This window comes from Lithobates pipiens, unplaced genomic scaffold, assembly GCF_037356315.1.
Source record: "Lithobates pipiens isolate NorthernLeopardFrog02 unplaced genomic scaffold, aLitPip1_a1.2 Scaffold_1, whole genome shotgun sequence".
Lineage (NCBI taxonomy): Eukaryota > Metazoa > Chordata > Amphibia > Anura > Ranidae > Lithobates > Lithobates pipiens.
This window is the reverse complement of record NW_027507685.1, coordinates 241,923,946-241,944,403: the sequence shown is the minus strand read 5'-3', so window position 1 is coordinate 241,944,403 and position 20,458 is coordinate 241,923,946. Positions and strand designations below refer to the sequence as shown.

The window sequence follows — 20,458 nt, the reverse complement described above, 5'->3', positions numbered from 1 at the left end:
TAAATATTGATTAAATACCACCAAAAGAAAGCTCCATTTGTGTGAAAAAAATATGATAAAAATGGCATTTGAGTATAGTGTAGCATGACTGCGCAATTATCAAAGTGCGACAATGCTGAAATTGGCCTGGGCAGGAAGGGGGTAAAAGTGCCCAGTAAGCAAATGGTTAAACAAGTGATTAGAAAGCTTGAGTGGGCTTTCAGCAAGTTGCAGCACTTCTATAAGCCTGCGTGACCCAGACTTTGGACAAACGCTTTAGCATGCTAGGTAGCCGCCTCCAGTTTAGAATCCACAGAACACACTGCAAATTTGCAAATTTCATACATACCTTTTGCTTCTGAGTCCTCATCAGTTGTCATTTCTGCTTCATCAACCCGCTTGATCCAAAGCAAAGTATCCGGGTTATAAATCAAATCACCTAAACAATGCGAGATTGAATAAGAGGTGAAGATTTGTTTTCTATTACTGTATACATTAAAACAAAATTGTCTTTATATAATTTGAATGTATGAAGGGAAAACATTAAAGTGGTTGTAAAGCCTCGAGGTTTTTCTTGAGGCATAAAAACCTTCTGCACTGCACCCCCTACCCCAGAGTGGGCCCCCTCCCCCCACCTTTTTCTTACCTGACCCCCGATCCAATCCAGCGATGTGCACAAATGAAGGTCCAGCTGCTGTCTCTCTACTCATTGGACAGATTGATAGCAGCGGAAGTCATTGGCTCCCACTGCTGTCAATCGAATTCAGTGACACAGGAGCAGGGGGAGCGGGGGAGGGCCCCAAGTCCTGGTGTCTGTGTCAATGAACGCAGCAGTGGGAGTGAGCCCACACAGGTGCCCCCAGGGAAACTGGCTTTCCTGTGGGGGGCACTCAAAAAGGAGGGGCCTGGGGAACCCCAGAAGGAGGGGATCGGGGCTGCTCTGTGCAAAACGATTGCACAGAGCAGGTAAGTATGAAGTATGTTATTTTTATGAAAAACAAAACAAGACTTTACAACCCCTTTAAAAGTAAAATATTAATATATCATTTAATCAATAACCTTTTTTTTTCAATGTCGAAGACAAAGAACAGCCAGCTAAGAAATGTATTTTACTTTTTCTTGGAATGCGTGTGTGAAACCGTTTATAATACACAGCAGACCACCCAAGTAATACCAACATGTGACGCTGAGTCTCCATGATTGAAAGAACTGAAATCCAATGAATGAAAGGAGTGAGGCCAGAGACAGTCAGGCTGCAGAGGAAACACTAGATGACGACGGATGTCCTCCAGCCAGGAAACGAGACGGCTCTATCTGACTTGCTGCACAAGGCACATTGTGAGAAGCTCAGAGTATGCAGTGAAATCAGAGTAAGAAAATTCAAGTGATTGTAATGTTTTTTTGTTTTTTTTTCCCAGACAGCCCGGGTGCGCAAAATCACGATGTATGTGTGTGATTTTGTGGACGCGGCTTGGACATAGCAGGAGCAAATCTGCGGGTCCGGCGGCCGCAATGCCCGATGAACGGTCACAGGAGAGACGGATCAGCAGCGTGCTAATGTAAACAAAACACACCTTTGATCTGTCAGGGAGGAAAAGTGAGAAATCGTGTTTCAGCTCAGCTGAATCATGATCTCTCTTTTCCTCCAGTGTAACACATCGCTCCCCCACAGTTAGAAACACCTCCCAGGGAACACATTTAACCCCTGGATCGCCCTCTAGTGTTAACTCCTTTCCTGCCAGTGTCACTGTTCCCAAAAAAAGTGTCAAAGTGTCCGATCTGTCTGCTGCAATGTCGCAGTCCCGCAAAAAAAAAAAAAAAAAAAAAAAAAAATCGGTGATCACAATTACTAGTAAAAACAAAAAATAAATATTTTTTTTTAAAAAATGCCATAAATCTAGCCCCTATTTTTGTAGACACTACAAACTTTTGCGCAAACCAAGCAATATATGCTTATTGGGATTTTTTTTTTTTTACTAAAAAAGAAGAATACATATTGTGCGAAACTGATGAAGAAATTAGTTTTTTACATTTTTTCTGGATATGTATTATAGCAGAAAGCAAAACATTTTTTTTTTTTTTTTTTTCGAAATTGTCGGTCTCTTTTTGTTTATAGCACAAAAAATAAAAACTGCAGAGGTGATCAAATACCACCAAAACAAAGCTCTATTTGTGGGGGGGGGGGGGGGGGATATCAATTTTATTTGAGTACAGCATCACACAACCGCGCAATTGTCAGGTAAAACGACGGAGTGCTGTATCGCAACAAATGGTCTGATCAGGAAGTGGGCTGAGTGGCTAAATAACAAAATATGTCTATACTTACGATTGCACAGAGCGGCCATGAACCTCCTCTTTTCGGGTCCCCCGCCAGCGCTCCTGGCACCTCCCCTTTGTCCAGTGTAACCAGGGGAAGGCACTTCCCATGGGGGGCACTCATGTGTGCTCACACCCTAGTCCCGCGGCTGCGTCGACTGGCGCAGACAGCGGGACTCAGCCCCGCGCCCCCCCCCCCCCACCCACTCTCTCGTCACTGCCAATGGCTCCCGCTGCCACAGCAAAGCCAGCAAGACCCAGAAGTGAGGGGAGAGAAGAGCTGCAACGTGCACAGTGCTGGATCAATGAGGGCTCAGGTAAGTAAAAGTGGGGGTGGGGGGGGGAATGTGGAGACCTAAAACATTTTTTAGGTAAAAAAATTGTAGGCTTTACAACCACTTTCAGTCCAGGAGAGGAGCTTATACAACTGTTCAAGACTGAAGGGAAGGTCGGAGTGCAGCTTTATGTTTGGAGTGAACATTAGCTACACACGTTACTTTAGAGCAAGTAATTAAAAGCCAATTTTCCTTAAAGCCTAAAATGTATTTGTTGGCTATGTATGGCTTATGATAGATCGGGCTGATTGACTCTTAAAGTGGTTTCATAAAAATAAAAAAACATGCCTATACCTACCTACTCTGTGCATTGGTTTTGCACAGAGCAGTCCCTATCCTCCTATTCGGGGGTCCCTGCCCATGCTCCAGGCCCCTCCTCGATGAACGGGGGATATGCAAACAAATGCCTCCGCATCTGCCACTCGGAGAGCAGTCAGGGGATGGTGGCCATCCCCCGTAATGGCTCAAGGAGATGAGGGGGTGTTCCCTGATGCCGCATATCCGAGAGTTCCTAGGAAGGCAAATAGAGTGGCAGCTGAAGTCTGGACTTCGTCCAGGCCACGCCCACAACGCGTTTCGCTCTGCCCCCTCCCCCCAAGCTTAGTCACAGAATGCAGCAAGGTGAAAACCCTTAAGGCTTTAAAAACATTTGCACTGCTTTATTACCGCTTGCCCTATAGCACATTTACTGCTACAGGGCGGCCATGCTGCACAGGATCATGTGTATATACATGATCCTGCAATTCTGGGTATCGGGCGTGAGTGCACGCTGCTGGCTGCTCACTCTGGCTGAGATTCTACACAGCAGGAGCTGATTGGTGGGTCCCACGGGACCCGAGGTCTGCCGGGACCCACTGATCGTTCTGTACACATGCAGAACGCCAATCTGCCTATGTAAACAAGGCAGATTGCCGTTCTATCAGTACAGACGGCAAGGACCCTGTGTTCCTGTAAAGCTGGAACATGGATCCAAGCCTTCCACTAGTAAAAAGCATCTCCTCCACTACACTGAAACAGCTAGGCACACATTTAACCATTTGTTCGCCCCTGATGTTATCTCATGTTAACCCTTTCACAGCCAGCGCCATAGTACAATGACAGTGCATATTTTTTTTTTTTAGCATTGATCACTATATTAGTGTCACTGGTTCCAAAAAAGTGTCACTTAGTGTCCAATTTGTCCCCACACTAAGGGGGTACAGCGCTGCACGACCGCGCAATTGTCAGTTAAATTAACGCAGTGCTGTATTGCAAAAAATGGCATGGTCATTAAGGGGTGAGGGGGGTAAATCTTCCAGAGTTGAAGTGGTTAATTTCTTTACTTGTTGATTTACCAACATAAAACCACATGCCAGTGATACCTTGCATCTTGTCTCCCTCCTCCCTCACAGATCCATATGAATTGCTGGAATCTTCCGTTTTAATATGATCAAAGACATCAGAGTAAGCGGAGAGCTCTAAAAACACAAAATCATGATAAATACAGAAACTGCCCATTACATACGACAAACACCTCTGTGCATAGAAACTAAAAAGGTTTATTGACCGAGCCTTGCAAACCATTGGTCTAAAGCTGGCCATAGATTATGCAATTTTCTTTTCTTCCACCATGTATTGATGGGGGAATCCTTTCTGCATTGCTATTGTGTTTTACCGATAGGGAGTCTTCCCGGCCCACAAAACACAATGATCACTGCTGGCAGCTGTAGCCACCGGAAATGATCGCATGAAAAAAAAAAACAAAAAAAAAAAAAACAATCTGGTTGTACTGAAGTCAATCACTGGATCGACTCCTATACAACCAGCCTGCCCATAGATTGATTGAATCTCAGCCCGTCCCTGTTGAACCAGCCAAGATTCGATCCATCCAAGGGTGACTTAGAAGATATTGTCACTTTGCTTATTTCACGCCCAGCACATTTTGCTACACGTATTTTAGTATCAAAATGTCTGTTAAAAGGGTTCGGTCACACTAGTAGTTCCTGGGGAGTAAAAGCCCACAGTTGAGCCACATATTTAATGCCCCCAACCGCCATTGGCTCCCTCTGCTGTCAATCAAATCCAATGACTTGGGGGCCGGAGTCCTGCCGTCTGCATCAATTGATGCAGCAGCAAGACACAAGAGCATGCCAGCACGAGTGCCCCCGGGGAAAGCGCTTCTCCGACGGGGCACTCGAGAAGAGGAGGAGCCAGGAGCGCCTCGGAGGGACCTCAGAAGAGGAGGATTGGGGCCACTCTGTGCAAAACCTTTGCACAGAGGACGCAAGTATGACATTTTTGGTATTTAAAATTTTTTGATAAACTTTACATAGTTAATTTGAGCCAAGCTGGCCCTAGCAAACTATTTCCCTCACTAACATGTGAGGCCGCTGAATGTGCAGTATAAACTGTATGTAGAGGCCACAAACAGCATATCGCACTATGTTCTGGGTTGGAGCCGAGACACTCCTGTCTCATACCCGGAACACAGAAGAGTCTATCTAATCAGCACTCAGCCATTCAGAGAAAGTTATGTATTCTAGAAACGAATACAAAGGTTCATCTGAATGGCTGAGTCAGAGTTTGTGACATCATCAGCCCACCTCTCAGACTCAGCCATTCAGAGGAAGCTTTGTATTCACTGCTAGAATACATAGCTTACTCTGAATGGCTGAGCAGCGATCAGATAGACTCTTCTGTGTTGCAGGTATGAGAGGGGAAGGTCTTGGCTCCAACCCAGAACACGGTGTGGTATGCTGTAGGTGGCCTTTGCTACATACACAGTTTATACTGCACATCCAGCGGCCTCACATGTTAGTGAAGGACATAGTTTGTTTGGGCTGAGCTGGCCCAAACTAAGTAAAGTGTATCAAAAGTTCAGCTTTAACCACTTGCCAACCGTATAACTTAAATATACGGTAGCAAGGTGGCACTGCTGTGCCGGATCAATTATCTAGTACATGATCCGACACTTCCAGGCTGGGGGAGTGCATGCATGCCGCCAGCAGCACCTCTCCCGCTGTGATTATACACTCGAAGTCTGCCGGAACCCATCGATCACCCAGCACAGAGGCAGAACGGCAGTCTGCCTATGTAAACAAAGCAAATTGCTGTTCTGACAGGAGGGGAGGCATCCCCTAGTAAAAGCATCTCCCACAGTGTACTAAAAACGCTGCCTAGGAACACATTTAACTCTTTGATCGCCCCTTATGTTTAACCCTTTCCCAGCCAGTGTTATCAGTATAGTAACAGTGTATATTTTTAGCACTAATCACTGTATTAGTGTCATTGGTCCCCAACAAGTGTCAGTTAGTGCCCGTCTGTCTGCCACAATATCGCAGCCCTGCTATAACTCACTGATTGGAACTATTACTAGTAAAAAATAAAAATATGCCATAGTTTGTTAAAGCTGTAACATTTGCGCAAACCAATCAAGATACGCTTATTGGGATTTATTTTTACCAAAAACATGTAGCAGAATACATTTTGGCCTAAATTGATGAAGAAATTAGATATTTTTTTAATTTTTTACTGGGTATGTTTTATATCCCAAAGTAAAAAATATAGTTTTTTTTTTTTTCCAGAATTGTCAGTCTGTTTTTTTGTTTATAGCGCAAAAAAAACAAAAACAAAAAAACCTAGGAGGTGATTAAATACCACCAAAATAAAACTATTTGTGGGGAAAAAAGGACATCAGTTTTATTTGGGTACAGTGTTGCACGACCGCGCAATTGTCAGTTAAAGTAACACCGTGCCGTATCGCAAAGAATACGTCAGGAAGTGGGGTAAATCTTCCATTGGTTCAAGTGGTTAAAGCGGAGTTCCAAAAGTGGAACTTCCCCTCATTTGTTTCCTCCCCCCTCAGGTGCCACATTTGGCACCTTTCGGGTGGAGGGGGGGGGGACAGGATATCTTTGAGGGAGCCACGGCCACTGACATCACCGCTTGGGCCCCCCCATTGCCGGGCCAGTAGGAAAGAGGAGCGGAGCCTCGCACTTGTGCAGTAGGGTTCTCGACGTGAAGCCATAAGGCTACACTGCTGGGTTCTCCTACTCGCAATGGTGGCGGGAGCACCATGTGCAGCTGCTGGCTTTTAATTTTTGCAGTGGTGGGTACTCCTTTCTCCTACTGGCCCGGCAGCCGGGGAAAGAGGAGGGTGCCCGGTTTGGTGACATCAATGGTCAAATATGTGTCACCTGAGGGGGGAAAGAGTACAACGAGTGGAAGCTCCACTTTTGGGTGGAACTCCACTTTCATTTTTAGTTTTATAAGAGTATCTTTAAGGCAGCATTCATACGAGCGTTTAGCTAAGGTGCGAATCCTAGCGGCAGGAATCCATGGTCAGAGACTGGGGAAAATGGCACAGGAGATGGTCAGAGACTGCGGAAAATGGCACAGGAGATGGTCAGAGACTGCGGACGTGGCACAGGAGATGGTCAGAGACTGCGGACGTGGCACAGGAGATGGTCAGAGACTGCGGACGTGGCACAGGAGATGGTCAGAGACTGCGGACGTGGCACAGGAGATGGTCAGAGACTGCGGACGTGGCACAGGAGATGGTCAGAGACTGCGGACGTGGCACAGGAGATGGTCAGAGACTGCGGACGTGGCACAGGAGATGGTCAGAGACTGCGGACGTGGCACAGGAGATGGTCAGAGACTTCGGACGTGGCACAAGAGATGGTCAGAGACTGCAGACGTGGCACAAGAGATGGTCAGAGACTGCAGACGTGGTACAGGAGATGGTCAGAGACTGCAGACGTGGTACAGGAGATTGTCAGAGACTGCGGACGTGGTACAGGAGATGGTCAGAGACTGCGGACGTGGTACAGGAGATGGTCAGAGACTGCGGACGTGGTACAGGAGATGGTCAGAGACTGCGGACATGACACACGAGATCAATGCAGCCTCACCACTGTCCCCAGTACTGCAGCCAGCCAGTGTCCCCAGTAGTGCAGCCAGCCTGTGAAGGGAAGAGAGAGGAGAGCCACCGCCGCTGCCTGGTTGATTAGAGTGCTGGGAACATCACAGCTTTAATTTCAATGGCTGTGTGTTCCCCACTGCGCACCGTCAAATACAGTCCCTCCCCCTTGTCCGGGCACAGGTAACAGCTATTGAAATGAAAGCTGTAATGTTCCCGGCGCTCTAATCAACCAGGTGGTGGCTCTCCTCTCTTGTACGCTATAGGAAGCCCCATGATAGGTGGTACCAGGGGAGGGGGGGGAGGAGCCCCACCCCACCCCATTTTCGGCTCAATTATCGGGCATTTTTCATCTTCGGCCGATATGTTTCTGTGGACGAAATTTCGGTACATCCCTACTATACACCGCAATGACTTTCCTGCCATCAGAATACGATGATCGCCATTGCAGGGTATAGCCTGTGGCACTGATCAATCAGGAAAAATCCAACAGAGCGGTTGTACAGGAGCTGAACGGTAAGCTTGGCTTCTGTACAACCACAGTGCCAATACATGAATCAAAATTCAGCTGGTCCCTGCTGAACCTGATGATTTCGATCCACGTATGGCTGGCTTCAGGGCAAATATGCTTTCAATCTAAAAAACAAGTTAGGAGCCAGCTAATTTTTTTTTTTTTTTTTTTAAACTAACAAACTTTACAGGTGGGACATGTAACATGTCCCCGAAGGTGAACTTATCCTTTAACCCTTCCACAACCAGAGACGATTTTTGCACATTTTTAGGTCTGAAGATTACATACATTAAATAATTTCTGAAATCAGACACCCTAGAGAATAAAATAAGGCTAGTTCCATTTTTTTTATGTCACACGGTATTACTGAAAAGGTCTAGGAAACATAATTTTAGTAAAAAAAATAAAAAATAAAAAAATACAAACACATTAAAAATTTATTTTGGGGGTACAAAAATGCAATAAATGACCCAATCTTTTGGTAACCTATAAAAGCCGAGGTTGAACGACCAAAGAGATAACATGTAAATCCTTAAAAATGTCAGTACCCTATATTTTCCATAGGTGACGCTTTAACCACTTGTGGACCGCCCACAGTACATATACTGTGGCAGGGTGTCGAATCCAATACCCGATCTGACATCTCCAGGGTCTGGGGCGTGCATGCGTGCTACCGACGACCCGCTCCCACTGATTATACACAGCGGGTACAATGTACTCGTCCGCTGGCACCCGCCGATGCTTCGTTACACAGGCAGAGCAGCAGTCTACCTATGCAAACAAGGCAGATTGCCATTCTGTCAGTGTTCCTATAAAGCAGGAACACCAATCCATGCCGTCCAGTAGTCAAAGCACCTCCCCCACTACACTGAATCAAAGGTTAGGCGCACATTTAATCCTTTGATCGCCCCTGATGTTAACCCCTTCCCAGCCAGTGTCATTAGAACAGTGGCAGTGCATATTTTTAGTGTCACTGGTCCCCAAAAAGTCTCGGTGTCTGATTTGTCCAGTGCAATATCACAGTGATGCTAGAAAGTCTCTGATCGCTGCCATTACTAGTAAAAAAAAAAAAATTAAATATCTCATATTTTGTAGACGCCATAACTTTTGCGCAAACCAGTCAATATACGCTTATTGGGATTTTTTTTACCAAAAACATGTAACAGAAAATACACTTGCCTAAATTTATGAAGAAATTAGAGTAAGTAAAAAAAAAAATATATATATATATATATATATAATGTTTTTTTTTGTTTTTTTTTTATTATTTTTTTTTTTTAAATTGTCGCTCTTTTTTTTGTTTATAGAGCACGAAGTAAAAACCCCAGAGGTGATCAAATAACACCGAAAGAAATCTTTATTTGTGGGGGAAGAAAAAGGACGTAAATTTTATTTGGGTACAGCGCCACATGACCGCGCATTTGTCAGTTATAGTAATGCAGTGCCGTATCGCAAAAAGCGGTCTGGTCATGAAGCAGTTAAATTTTCCAGAGGCCAAGTGGTTAAAAGCCCTCTATAAGCCATCAGTTTAGCATTACAAAGGAGGTCTGGTGCTAGAATTATTGCTCTCATTCCAGCGTCCACAGTGATATGTAACGTGTATTGCAATCAAAGTTTTCCGTTTACGTTTGTACGAGTGTATTTGTAGGGGTGGGGGCCTACATTTTTTTGGGGGGGATTTTATGTGCAACTTTAATTTTTTACAATTAAAAAATAAAAAAAATCCCCATGTGACGATTTTTATTTATTTTTATTATTAGGTAAGAGGTTCTCTAAAATACCCCGCATATCTCCCCTGTGCTCCACTGAATGTAATGCAATGCACATTAAACTGCATTACATTCTTTTCTGCCCTTGATGAGCGGAGAAACTGTCAACGGGGACCCAGAAGTGACGTCACACGTCGTTTCCGGGTCAATTAGAAGGGGTGTGTCCACTCTCCCTCCTCCCCCAGCCCCCAATACCGGGCGGCACCCACTATGCCGGTCCTGGGGCCGCATGTGCGCAAGCGGAGCCCCGGATACCACGCGGGGTGGGTTGGCACACACAGGGTGGGACAAAACTTCTCGTCACCGCTGCGACCTGGTGCCTGGGGTTTGTCAAGCCCTGGCTTAAAGGTGTGTGTCTATCTGTATTCATTGGCTTGCAGTGATGAAGTGTAACTTTGTACAACACCCCCGGTTCTTACCTTGACCAGAGTTGTCCGTATAAGAGTTATCCATGTCGCCTTCTTCCTTAACTCTTGGGAAAAGGTATGGATTCACTGACATGCCACCTGAAAAACAAATAAATGCTGGGTTTACGTTCCTTTTATTCATAAGGAGCTTTGATTTTATTTTGGTTTTAGAATTGTGAAAAAAGCAGGTCTGGCTGCAAAACTCAGCTTCAACCTAGAGCTGTCCTCCATTAGCACTCTCCTCCTGTCAAAAACTGTCTTCAGTCCTCTATCCTGAATGATGCTGAGCATCCTTCAACCTTGAAGACTGAGGATGTCCTGCGAGTGTATGGAGTCTTAGGCCCGCCCCTCCTACATAAGTTGTACCTGTTTATCAGCAGTATTCTCTTCTCTACATAAACACAAAGCCCAGAATCTATATAGCCTGTCCGAGCGGTCAGAAAGAAAGGGACAGAGAGCTGAAATTACACACTGCAGAGCTCAGTCAGGAGAGGCCTGAGAGCTGATTGGAGGGGAGGGAAGGGAAGGTTGCAGGCTGAGCTTGGAAATTTCTTTGATTATGTTTGACAGAAGAGACTACCTAGAAGTGCAGAATCTATGTATATAAATTATATACATAGTAAATAATAATATAATTGTATATAAATTATATTATAATATATATATATGTGTGTGTGTGTGTGTGTATTATATAATATATATATATATATATATATATATATATATATATATATATATATATATATATATATATATAATTTATATATATAATTTATATTTAAAAAAAATGAGATAGATAGATATATATCTCTATATCATCATATATACGCGATTCTGCACTTCTAGGATAGAGACAGAGTATAAAACAATTATCTCTATCATTTTTATTGCTGTCACAAGAAATGTAAACATCTCTTGTGACAACAATAAAACTATGGCAGGTCCTCTTTATGGTGAGATCTGGGGCTTAATCGGACCCCACATCTCTCCAATAAAATTACAAGCATCCGATCAATAAAAATACAATAAGATACAAACCACATCTAATGCTTTCCAAAAATAAAAAAATAAAAAAGCTTTGTTTACATGGGCTGTGAACCCGGAAGTGACGTTGCTCCCGGCCTCCTAGGCCATAGAGGTGATCGGGGGCCATCTTTCTTCTACTAATCTCTATGGCCAGCCACCAATACCACCGGATCGGAATCACTGGAAACACGCAGGGGGCCTGCCTCGTCTAAAAGCGATCTAGCAGCTCTCACTCTCCTTGTTGTTTCCTGTATTTCTTTGAAACTCCAATAAAGACTTAAAGTTAAAAAAAAAAAGAAAAAGCGATCTAGTGGCTAATCAGCCACTCGGATCACTTTTAGCAGAAAGATTAGCGGCTGAGGAAATCTGACTGGGGTTATGGCATCTAGCTGCACCCTGGTATTATATGGTAAAGTAATGACATGTTTTTTTCCAGTTAGGCGGTCGGAAAGTGGATATTCTACCAATCCAGCCAGCTAAAGATTCTTCCTAAAGACTAGAAACCGAGGAGGCTAAAAAGTTACCACCAGGCCACCAACAGATTTCTTCTCTTTTGTTTTTACTAGAAGACAAGCATTGTGATGTCAGTTGTGGGACCCTTTTGGAACACAGCTGGGCTGATTCACTAAAAGAATGAAGAATTTTTAAACACAACGAATTGCAAAGATATTCACTTCAATTGGTATTCTGTGTGAAATGATTATTCAATGTGAAAAACAAATTCCTGTTCACTTTGAATACCCGACGACGTGCAGGTGAGAGAAGTAATCAGGAATGTGCTTGCAAAACTGAGGTGTGCAACATTCACCGTGGCATCAGATCAATCCCAGAGGATACCTAAGAAGGCAGATAAATGTAGAAATAAATGTAGAAATAAAGATAAAATAAAATGTTGTAGAAGTGTAACCCTTTCACTGCCACTGATGTATTTACTACATATAAACAAAGTCTTCGCTGCTCTAACCGAGGAAGAAGCTGATCGAGCAAAAGCTCACAAATCAGCTCCCTTGTGATAGCAGTAAAGTAAAAAAAAAAAAAAATAATAATAATAGTAATATAAAAAAAAAAAAAAAAAAAGAAAAAATTTAAGTTTACCCACTTGACCTCCGGAAGATTTAGCCAATCAGGAGGGAGAGTCCTGCAAGGCCGAGGGACTCGTAGACATTGCTGGAGAGAGGTGGGGCTCAGGTAAGTTTTGGGAGGGGGGCGGCTGCACACAGGCGGCTTTTTATCTTGATGTATAGAATGCACCTTCGGCCTTCATAACCCCTTTAATAATATGCTCTCCATACGTGTATTGGTATTTGAATTGTAATTAGTGCTGTTGAATATAATCGCTGCATCGCGATTTGGACGTTCGCGATGCTGCACCGATGTTGCGAGTTGGCCGAATAGATTTTTGATGACGTCATTGGTCGCTCCGTGCAGTGCTCTGCCTCTCCGGGAGAAACACAGAGGAAGAGCTTGTATGCTAAATAACGCCCCCTCCCCTCCCCCTTCACTGAAGCAGAGTCAGCTGATGAGCTGACAGCCAGTACAGTGCAGGGGGAGGAGCTCAAGGAGACCCGACATGAAGAGAGGCTTCACTGGAGGCACCGGAAGGGGGAAAACACACCAAGCAGCATGGAGGAGGGGGAATCCACTGGCACTAATAGCAGGTAAGTGCCAGTGTCACTGATTCCATCCCTACACTACCATGACCCCTCTGCCTTATCCCACCATGCATCTGATCACACTATGCCAGTCTAATCCCAATGTGCCTCTGAACCCACCAAGCCAGTCTGATCCCACCATGCCTCTGAACCCACTATCCCAGTCTGATCCAGCCGTGCCTCTGAACCCACTATCCCAGTCTGATCCAGCCGTGCCTCTGAACCCACTATCCCAGTCTGATCCAGCCATGCCTCTGAACCCACCATCTCAGTCTGATCTCACCATCCCACCATGCCAGTCTGATCCCACCATGCCAGTCTGGTGCATCCCAGTCTGATCCCACCATCCATTTCTGATCGCGCCGTGCCTCTGAACCCACCATCTCAGTCTGATCCCACCATCCCCTTGCCACTGGAGAAAAATTGTGTTTTTCTGACTGCTTGAATCTTTGGATAAAACATTTTTTAACCATGCGCACTTGCGCAGTAATCGTGATGCCTCGCGGAATCAAATCGCGGACAAGATAATAGAATCGTGGGACCAGTGAAGATGCGCACCCCTAATTGTAATGCGCAATGTTATGCACTGTTACCACACATTGCAGCTCTCTTTTTTCATCCTACACCCGCAAACTTCTACTTCTATTCTTTCTTATTTTTAATTTTTTTTCCTCTTTCAACACCTTGATGTGAACTAAAGAAGAATTGCAGGATAAAGCAAACCGCCTTGTTTTTTTGTGTTGAGTAATGCAGCCCAATACGTTTTTAAGGTTTCCAAAAGACAGGATTCCACATCCGCCAGACAGGTAAAGATTGGCACACATTTGAGTTTTCTTCCCTGACAGTAACACTTGGGGGGGGGAGGGGGGTAGATTTACTAAAACTGGAGAGTGCAAAATCTGGTGCAGCTCTGCACGGTAGCCAATCAGCTTCTAACTTCAGCTTGTTCAATTAAGTTTTGACAAAAAAAAACTGGGAGCTGATTTCGCACTCTCCAGTTTTAGTAAATCAACCACATGGTGACAAATTTGCATAAGTGCACTATAACTGATTACTGTCTCCCTCTTATTTGTTGGGGGTTCTTGGAATTACCTGGCAGGATCCAATGTGTACAAGCGTGATTTGTGAAGAAATTAGGAGAGTATTTTGTAATAAAAAGTTGATACCAGAAGTGGGGTTCGAACCCACGCGGACATACGTCCATTGGATCTTAAGTCCAACGCCTTAACCACTCGGCCATCCTGGTAGCTGATTCTATACCTCACCAAGATGCTCCATCACCTTCTCAGCTCCGGAATACTTCGCATTCCCCTACCTCTGGAAGTTCATGATATTATACCCCCCCCCCCCATCACCATCATCATGGAATCCAGAAGAAAGTATAAGATCCAACAATTCTTCCCCAAAGATTTTTATTCATTTTAGTTTTTTTAAATGTTATTTTATTTAATACGCGAGTTAAAGCACTTCAGCAAAGACGGAGGCGCATTTAAAAAAAAACATTCATGTAATACAAAGTCTCCTGCATTTTTATAATTGTTTAATCACCTGACCTCCGGAAAGGTTTTACTCCCTTCTTAACCAGGCCACTTTTTTGCTATTCAGCGTTGCGCTACTTTAAGTAGAGTAAGAGTAATAATTCTAGCAATAATCTTCTTTAACGCTAAACTGGTAAGCTGTAAAAAAAAAAAAAAAAATGTTACCGTAGTTGGTCGCCATTCCGCGAGCGTGCGCAATTTTAAAGCGCTTGTTCAGTATCTATTTATTCAGTGTAACATCATCTTTTAAATTATACAAAAAAAAAAAAAATAATAAAATTGTGTAAATACTGCGTTTTTTTTTTTTTTAATTCATTAACCAGTTGCCGCCCGCCGTTGTATGACGGTGCGCCCGAACAGCCGCTCCCACGGGGCCGATCACGCCATGCCCTGTTGGTAGGACGCGGTGTGACCCTGATCTCTGTAAGGAGTAACTGATGGGCTCTTTGACCATGTGATAGCTGTGTCCAATCACAGCCGGTCACATGTAAATACAGGAAGTGCCGGTAATCGTCTCTCATCGCCTCACACTGACCGAGCGCGTGGCGAGGAGAGCCGATCAGTGGCATCTCCTCGCAGGGGACAAGAGATGAAATTATACTAAAGCGCCAATCAGTGGCAGCAATCAATGCCCATTAGTGATGCCAGTCAGTGCTGGCTCTCAGTGCCCATCAGGGCTGCCTATCAGTGCCCACCAGTGCCACCCATCCATGCCACCTATCAGTGTCACATAGTGGCCATAAGTGTGGCATATTAGTGCCTCATCAGGGCCCACCAGTGCCACCCATCAGTGCTTATCAGTGCCACATATCAGTGGCCATAAGTGTGGCATATTAGTGCCTCCTCATCAGTGTCACCCATCAGTGCATCATATTAGTGCCTCCTCATCAGTGCCTCCTATCAGTGCTCATCAATGCCACATAGCGGCCATAAGTGTGGCATATAAGTGCTTCCTCATCAGTGCCCACCAGTGCCTCCTATCAGTTCCACATAGTGGCCATAAGTGTGACATATTAGTGTCACCCCATCAGTGCAGCATATCAGTGCCTCCTCAATGCCTACCAGTGCCACATACCAGTGGCCATAAGTTTGGCATATTATTGCCTCCTCATCAGTGCCACCCATCAGTGCTCATCAGTGGCCATACGTGCGCCATATTAGTGCCTCCTCATCAGTGCCATCTAATCACCGCCCATTAGTGAAGGAAAAAAAATTACTTATTTACAAAATGTACTGACAGAAAATAAGAAAAAAACTTTATTTATAGCAAAAAATAAAAAACCCAGCGGTGATTACAGCGGAGTTCTGCTTAAAAAAAAAAAAATTGTAAAAGTCTGCAGCTACAAATACTGCAGCTGCTGACTTTTCATAAACGGACACTTACCTGTCCCGGGGTCCAGCGATGAGGGGGATCAAAGCCCCGTTCCTCTCCGCGGCCCCGGCATCGTCACAGATGGGCATTCACTGTGCATGCGCAAGCCGCTTGCCGTGACTGGCCGGGCAATCATCTGGGACCTGTCACGTGTCCCAGATGATTGCCGAGAGGGAGGGGGGAAGAGGTGATCTCCTTACTGGTGCGCCAGGAGGAAGTGGGAGCCGGAACTCTCTGAAAAGAGGGTACAACCCCCCCCCCCCAAAAAAAAAAAAAACACATGCCAAACATGGCACGTCAGGGGGCCACATTCCCTGAAACCGGAAGTTCCATTTTTGGGTCAAACTCCACGTTAAATATCACCAAAAGAAAGCTGTATTTGTGTGTGAAGAAAATGATAAACATGTCATACGAGTACAGCGTCGCACGACCGCGCAATTGTCATTCAAATCGTGACAAGCGCTGAAAGCTGACAAAACAGCCTGGGCAGGAAGGGGGGGTAAAAAGTGCCCGGTATTTTGAGGTGGTTAAAGAGTATTTCCCCCCCCCCCCCCCCCCCCCAAAACAAATTGCCTTCGAAAATTTACGGCGTGACATAACAAATTGCAACGACCTCCATTTTATTCTCTAGGGTCTCTGCTGAAAAATTTTTTTTAAAAAAACGTTTGGGGGAATCCGAGTCATTTTCTTGCAAAACGAAATCAGTTTTATTCTCTTGGGTCCCTGCTTGAAAAAAAAAAAACCCCAACGTTTTGGGGGAATCCGAGTCATTTTCTCGCAAAACGACCTCAGTCTTATTCTCTTGGGTCTCGGCTGAAAAAAAAATATATTAATAAATATAAAAATAAAAAAATTAATAACGTTTGGGGGAATCCGAGTAAATTTCTAAAATGTCAGATTTTTACATGTCGGAATTGGAATAGAATTGGTAAAAAAAAAAAAAAGCGCAAACGCATTTTTTTGGCGCAACCTGTTCGATTGCGTTGCGCGCTGGTGCACTGACGCGCAGACCAACGTCCACCGATGCACATGCGTTGCCAAGGCGCAACCCCAGCCTGTGCGTGTGACATCGCGGTGGGGGGGGGGGGGTTTGGGGGGTCCAGAAGGACGTATTCGCACACGTTCGCTCTTTTCGTAGCTCAGCGGCGCGGGGGCGGGGAGGGCGGTATTAGCGACTAATTTTCCAGCCCCACCGATTCCACACATTGGAGGGGTGATGAATATCTCCAGTCATGAGAAAAGCTGACACAGCCAACCCCACCAGGCCTGCAATGGAGGTGTGGAGGTCCCCACCTTACCTCACGACCCTTCTCCGGTCTATCACCGCACACAGCTCCCTGCTGCTCCCTCCATCCAACACAATAACGCCAGGCAGAGCCCCCCGCGCATGCGCGGCACCGCTCACCTCCCTCCCCCGGCTGCAGTGTGGGTAATGAGTGTTGCGGTCCGCGGCGGCAGATTCGCACCTGAGCGCCGCAGAACTACACGTCCCGTCCTCCCCCCACTGGCTGAGGCGTCCGCTCGCTGGGCGGGGGGGATCATGGGAAGTGTAGTTGGGGGGGCGCCTGTGGTTCCTCCAATCGGGCACGTGTGGGAGGTCACGTGCCCAAGCCGCCCAAATCTCCGCTCCCAGGAGCCTATGGTCCCGCCCACCGCTCGTGACGTGCGTGTGCGGACGGGGCGGTCTTATATCACCCAGTCCAAACCATGCACTCTCATATTGGGGTTTTGTTCGGTCCACCCCTCTGATGCCAGAGTCCGAGTGAGGTTATATGGAGCCTCCTCTGTGCCGCCAAAAAATCAGGATTTCATATTAAAAAGTTGATACCAGAAGTGGGGTTCGAACCCACGCGGACATATGTCCATTGGATCTTAAGTCCAACGCCTTAACCACTCGGCCATCCTGGTAGCTGTTTTCTCTCTCTAAAAAAGTTAAAGATTGCACGCCTTTCTGATATTTATCATTTATGAGTTGTTTTTTTGCTGGAAATTTAGTTAGAATCCCCTAAAACATATAATTTTTTTTTTTTTTCTATCAGGGACCCTAGAGAATAAAATGGTCGTTGTAATTGTTTTATGACACTTTTTTGAATACAGGAAGGGGAGGATTATAACCCCTGTCACCTTTTTTTTTTGTTTTTTTAGTCTTCTGTGTCACATTGGGGATATTTTCATAGCGAAAAACAGGAAGTGAGAGCAAATCCTTCCAAAGTGAGGGAAACCAGGGTTGTCGACGTAGCACCCTCCTAGTGTAGAGCAGGCTAGACATTATTATTCAGGATTTATATAGCTCCAGCAATTTACACAGCTCTTTACAATATAAACAATAATTCGTTTTTAGAATAAATTCAACAAATTAGTTAATTCTGAAATATTAGAATGAACGAAAAAACCCGGGTTAACAATTTTTTTCTGAAAATTCGAAAGATGAAACATCCGAAATTCAAAAGAACGAAAATCTGTAAAATTCAAAAGAACGAAAATCCGAGAATTCAAAAGAACGAAAATCTGAAAATTCAAAAGAATGAAAATCTGTAAAATTCAAAAGAACGAAAATCCGAGAATTCAAAAGAATGAAAATCCGAGAATTCAAAAGAACGAAAATCTGAAAATTCAAAAGAATGAAAATCTGTAAAATTCAAAAGAACGAAAATCCGAGAATTCAAAAGAATGAAAATCTGTAAAATTCAAAAGAACGAAAATCCGAGAATTCAAAAGAATGAAAATCCGAGAATTCAAAAGAATGAAAAGCTGAAAATTCAAAAGAACGAAAATCCGAGAATTCAAAAGAATGAAAATCTGAGAATTCAAAAGAAAGAAAATCTGAGAATTCAAAAGAATGAAAATCTGAGAATTCAAAAGAATGAAAATCTGAGAATTCAAAAGAATGAAAATTCGAAAATTCAAAAGAACGAAAATCTGAAAATTCAAAAGAACGAAAATCTGAAAATTCAAAAGAATGAAAATCTGAAAATTCAAAAGAATGAAAATCTGAAAATTCAAAAGAACGAAAATCCGAGAATTCAAAAGAGTGAAAATCCGAAAATTCAAACGAACGAAAATTAAAAAGAACGAAAATCTGAGAATTCAAAAGAATGAAAATCTGAAAATTCAAAAGAACGAAAATCCGAGAATTCAAAAGAATGAAAATCCGAGAATTCAAAAGAATGAAAAGCTGAAAATTCTAAAGAATGAAAATCCGAAAATTCAAACGAACGAAAATTCAAAAGAACGAAAATCCGAGAATTCAAAAGAATGAAAATCTGAAAATTCAAAAGAACGAAAATCCGAGAATTCAAAAGAATGAAAATCCGAGAATTCAAAAGAATGAAAAGCTGAAAATTCAAAAGAATGAAAATCCGAGAATTCAAAAGAATGAAAAGCTGAAAATTCAAAAGAAAGAAAATCTGAGAATTCAAAAGAATGAAAATCCGAAAATTCAAAAGAACGAAAATCAGAAAATTCAAAAGAATGAAAATCTGAGCATTCAAAAGAATGAAAATCTGAAAATTCAAAAGAACGAAAATCCGAGAATTCAAAAGAATGAAAATCCGAAAATTCAAACGAACGAAAATCCAAAATTTCAAAAGAATGAAAATCCGAGAATTCAAAAGAATGAAAATCCGAGAATTCAAAAGAATGAAAAGCTGAAAATTCAAAAGAAAGAAAATCTGAGAATTCAAAAGAATGAAAATCCGAAAATTCAAAAGAACGAAAATCTGAAAATTCAAAAGAATGAAAATCTGAGCATTCAAAAGAATGAAAATCTGAAAATTCAAAAGAACGAAAATCCGAGAATTCAAAAGAATGAAAATCCGAAAATTCAAATGAACGAAAATCCAAAAATTCAAAAGAACGAAAATCTGAGAATTCAAAAGAACGAAAATCTGAAAATTCAAAAGAACAAAAATCCGAGAATTCAAAAGAATGAAAATTTGAGAATTCAAAAGAATGAAAAGCTGAAAATTCAAAAGAACGAAAATCCGAGAATTCAAAAGAATGAAAATCCGAAAATTCAAAATAATAACTAACTAATAATAGCTATTACGAACTATTAAATTATAGCTATTGGAATTTGCTTTCAAATTCAAAGTTACAAATTATCTGAAATAGCGAATGCTGCATATAAACAAATTGAACGTAACCAATTAATAATAACAAATAATAAAAATAATAATAATAAAAAGTTACGTTCCATTTGTTTAGATGCAGCATTCGTTATTTCGGATAAATTCGTATTCGTTACGTTCACTAACAGCCAATTTGAAAATAAATTCCAATACCTATAATTTAATACAGTGGAATCTTGGATTATGAGCATAATTCGTTCCAGGAGAATACTTTTAATCCAAAGCACTCGCATATCAAAGCGAGTTTCCCCATAGAAGTCAATGGAAACAAAGATAATTTGTTCCACAGTTACTTCTATGGTATGCAGTATTGCATGTAACCAGAGGTGGGGTGGTGCCGGAGACATATAGAAACACTCGACGCCGCTCGGATGCAGTAGGAGAGTGTTTCCGAGCAGCTCTGAGTGTCACCGGTACCCCCCGCACCTGTGGCCAAATGCAATACTGCACACCGCAGAGGCTTGAATCCTGCTAGTTTTGCAAGACAACGTTCGCAAACCAAGTCAGGATTTAAAAAAAAAAT

The 20,458-nt window shown here is 43.3% G+C and overlaps 1 protein-coding gene and 2 non-coding genes across 5 annotated transcripts in view; all 3 read right to left on the bottom strand.

Moving 5' to 3' along the window:
- LOC143986378 (uncharacterized) overlaps positions 1–17,326 on the bottom strand; it is a 31,582-nt gene extending 14,256 nt beyond the window's left edge. The window contains exons 1-4 of one of the 3 annotated variants that reach the window (XM_077484787.1): positions 17,104–17,326; positions 10,230–10,316; positions 3,992–4,087; positions 329–418 (exon numbers count right to left, since the gene is read on the bottom strand). In XM_077484787.1, the coding sequence (XP_077340913.1) occupies positions 329–418; positions 3,992–4,087; positions 10,230–10,311 (268 nt within the window). In that variant the 5' untranslated portion in view covers positions 10,312–10,316; positions 17,104–17,326. The remainder of the gene's footprint in view (positions 1–328; positions 419–3,991; positions 4,088–10,229; positions 10,317–17,103) is intronic. The other 2 variants (XM_077484788.1, XM_077484789.1) reach the window with 2 other exon arrangements.
- On the bottom strand, positions 14,059–14,141 carry TRNAL-UAA (transfer RNA leucine (anticodon UAA)). Its single transcript has one exon. It is a non-coding gene; the product is annotated as a tRNA-Leu (tRNA).
- A 304-nt stretch (positions 17,327–17,630) lies between the features above and the next one.
- On the bottom strand, positions 17,631–17,713 carry TRNAL-UAA (transfer RNA leucine (anticodon UAA)). The gene has a single exon. It is a non-coding gene; the product is annotated as a tRNA-Leu (tRNA).
- Positions 17,714–20,458: the final 2,745 nt, after the last annotated feature.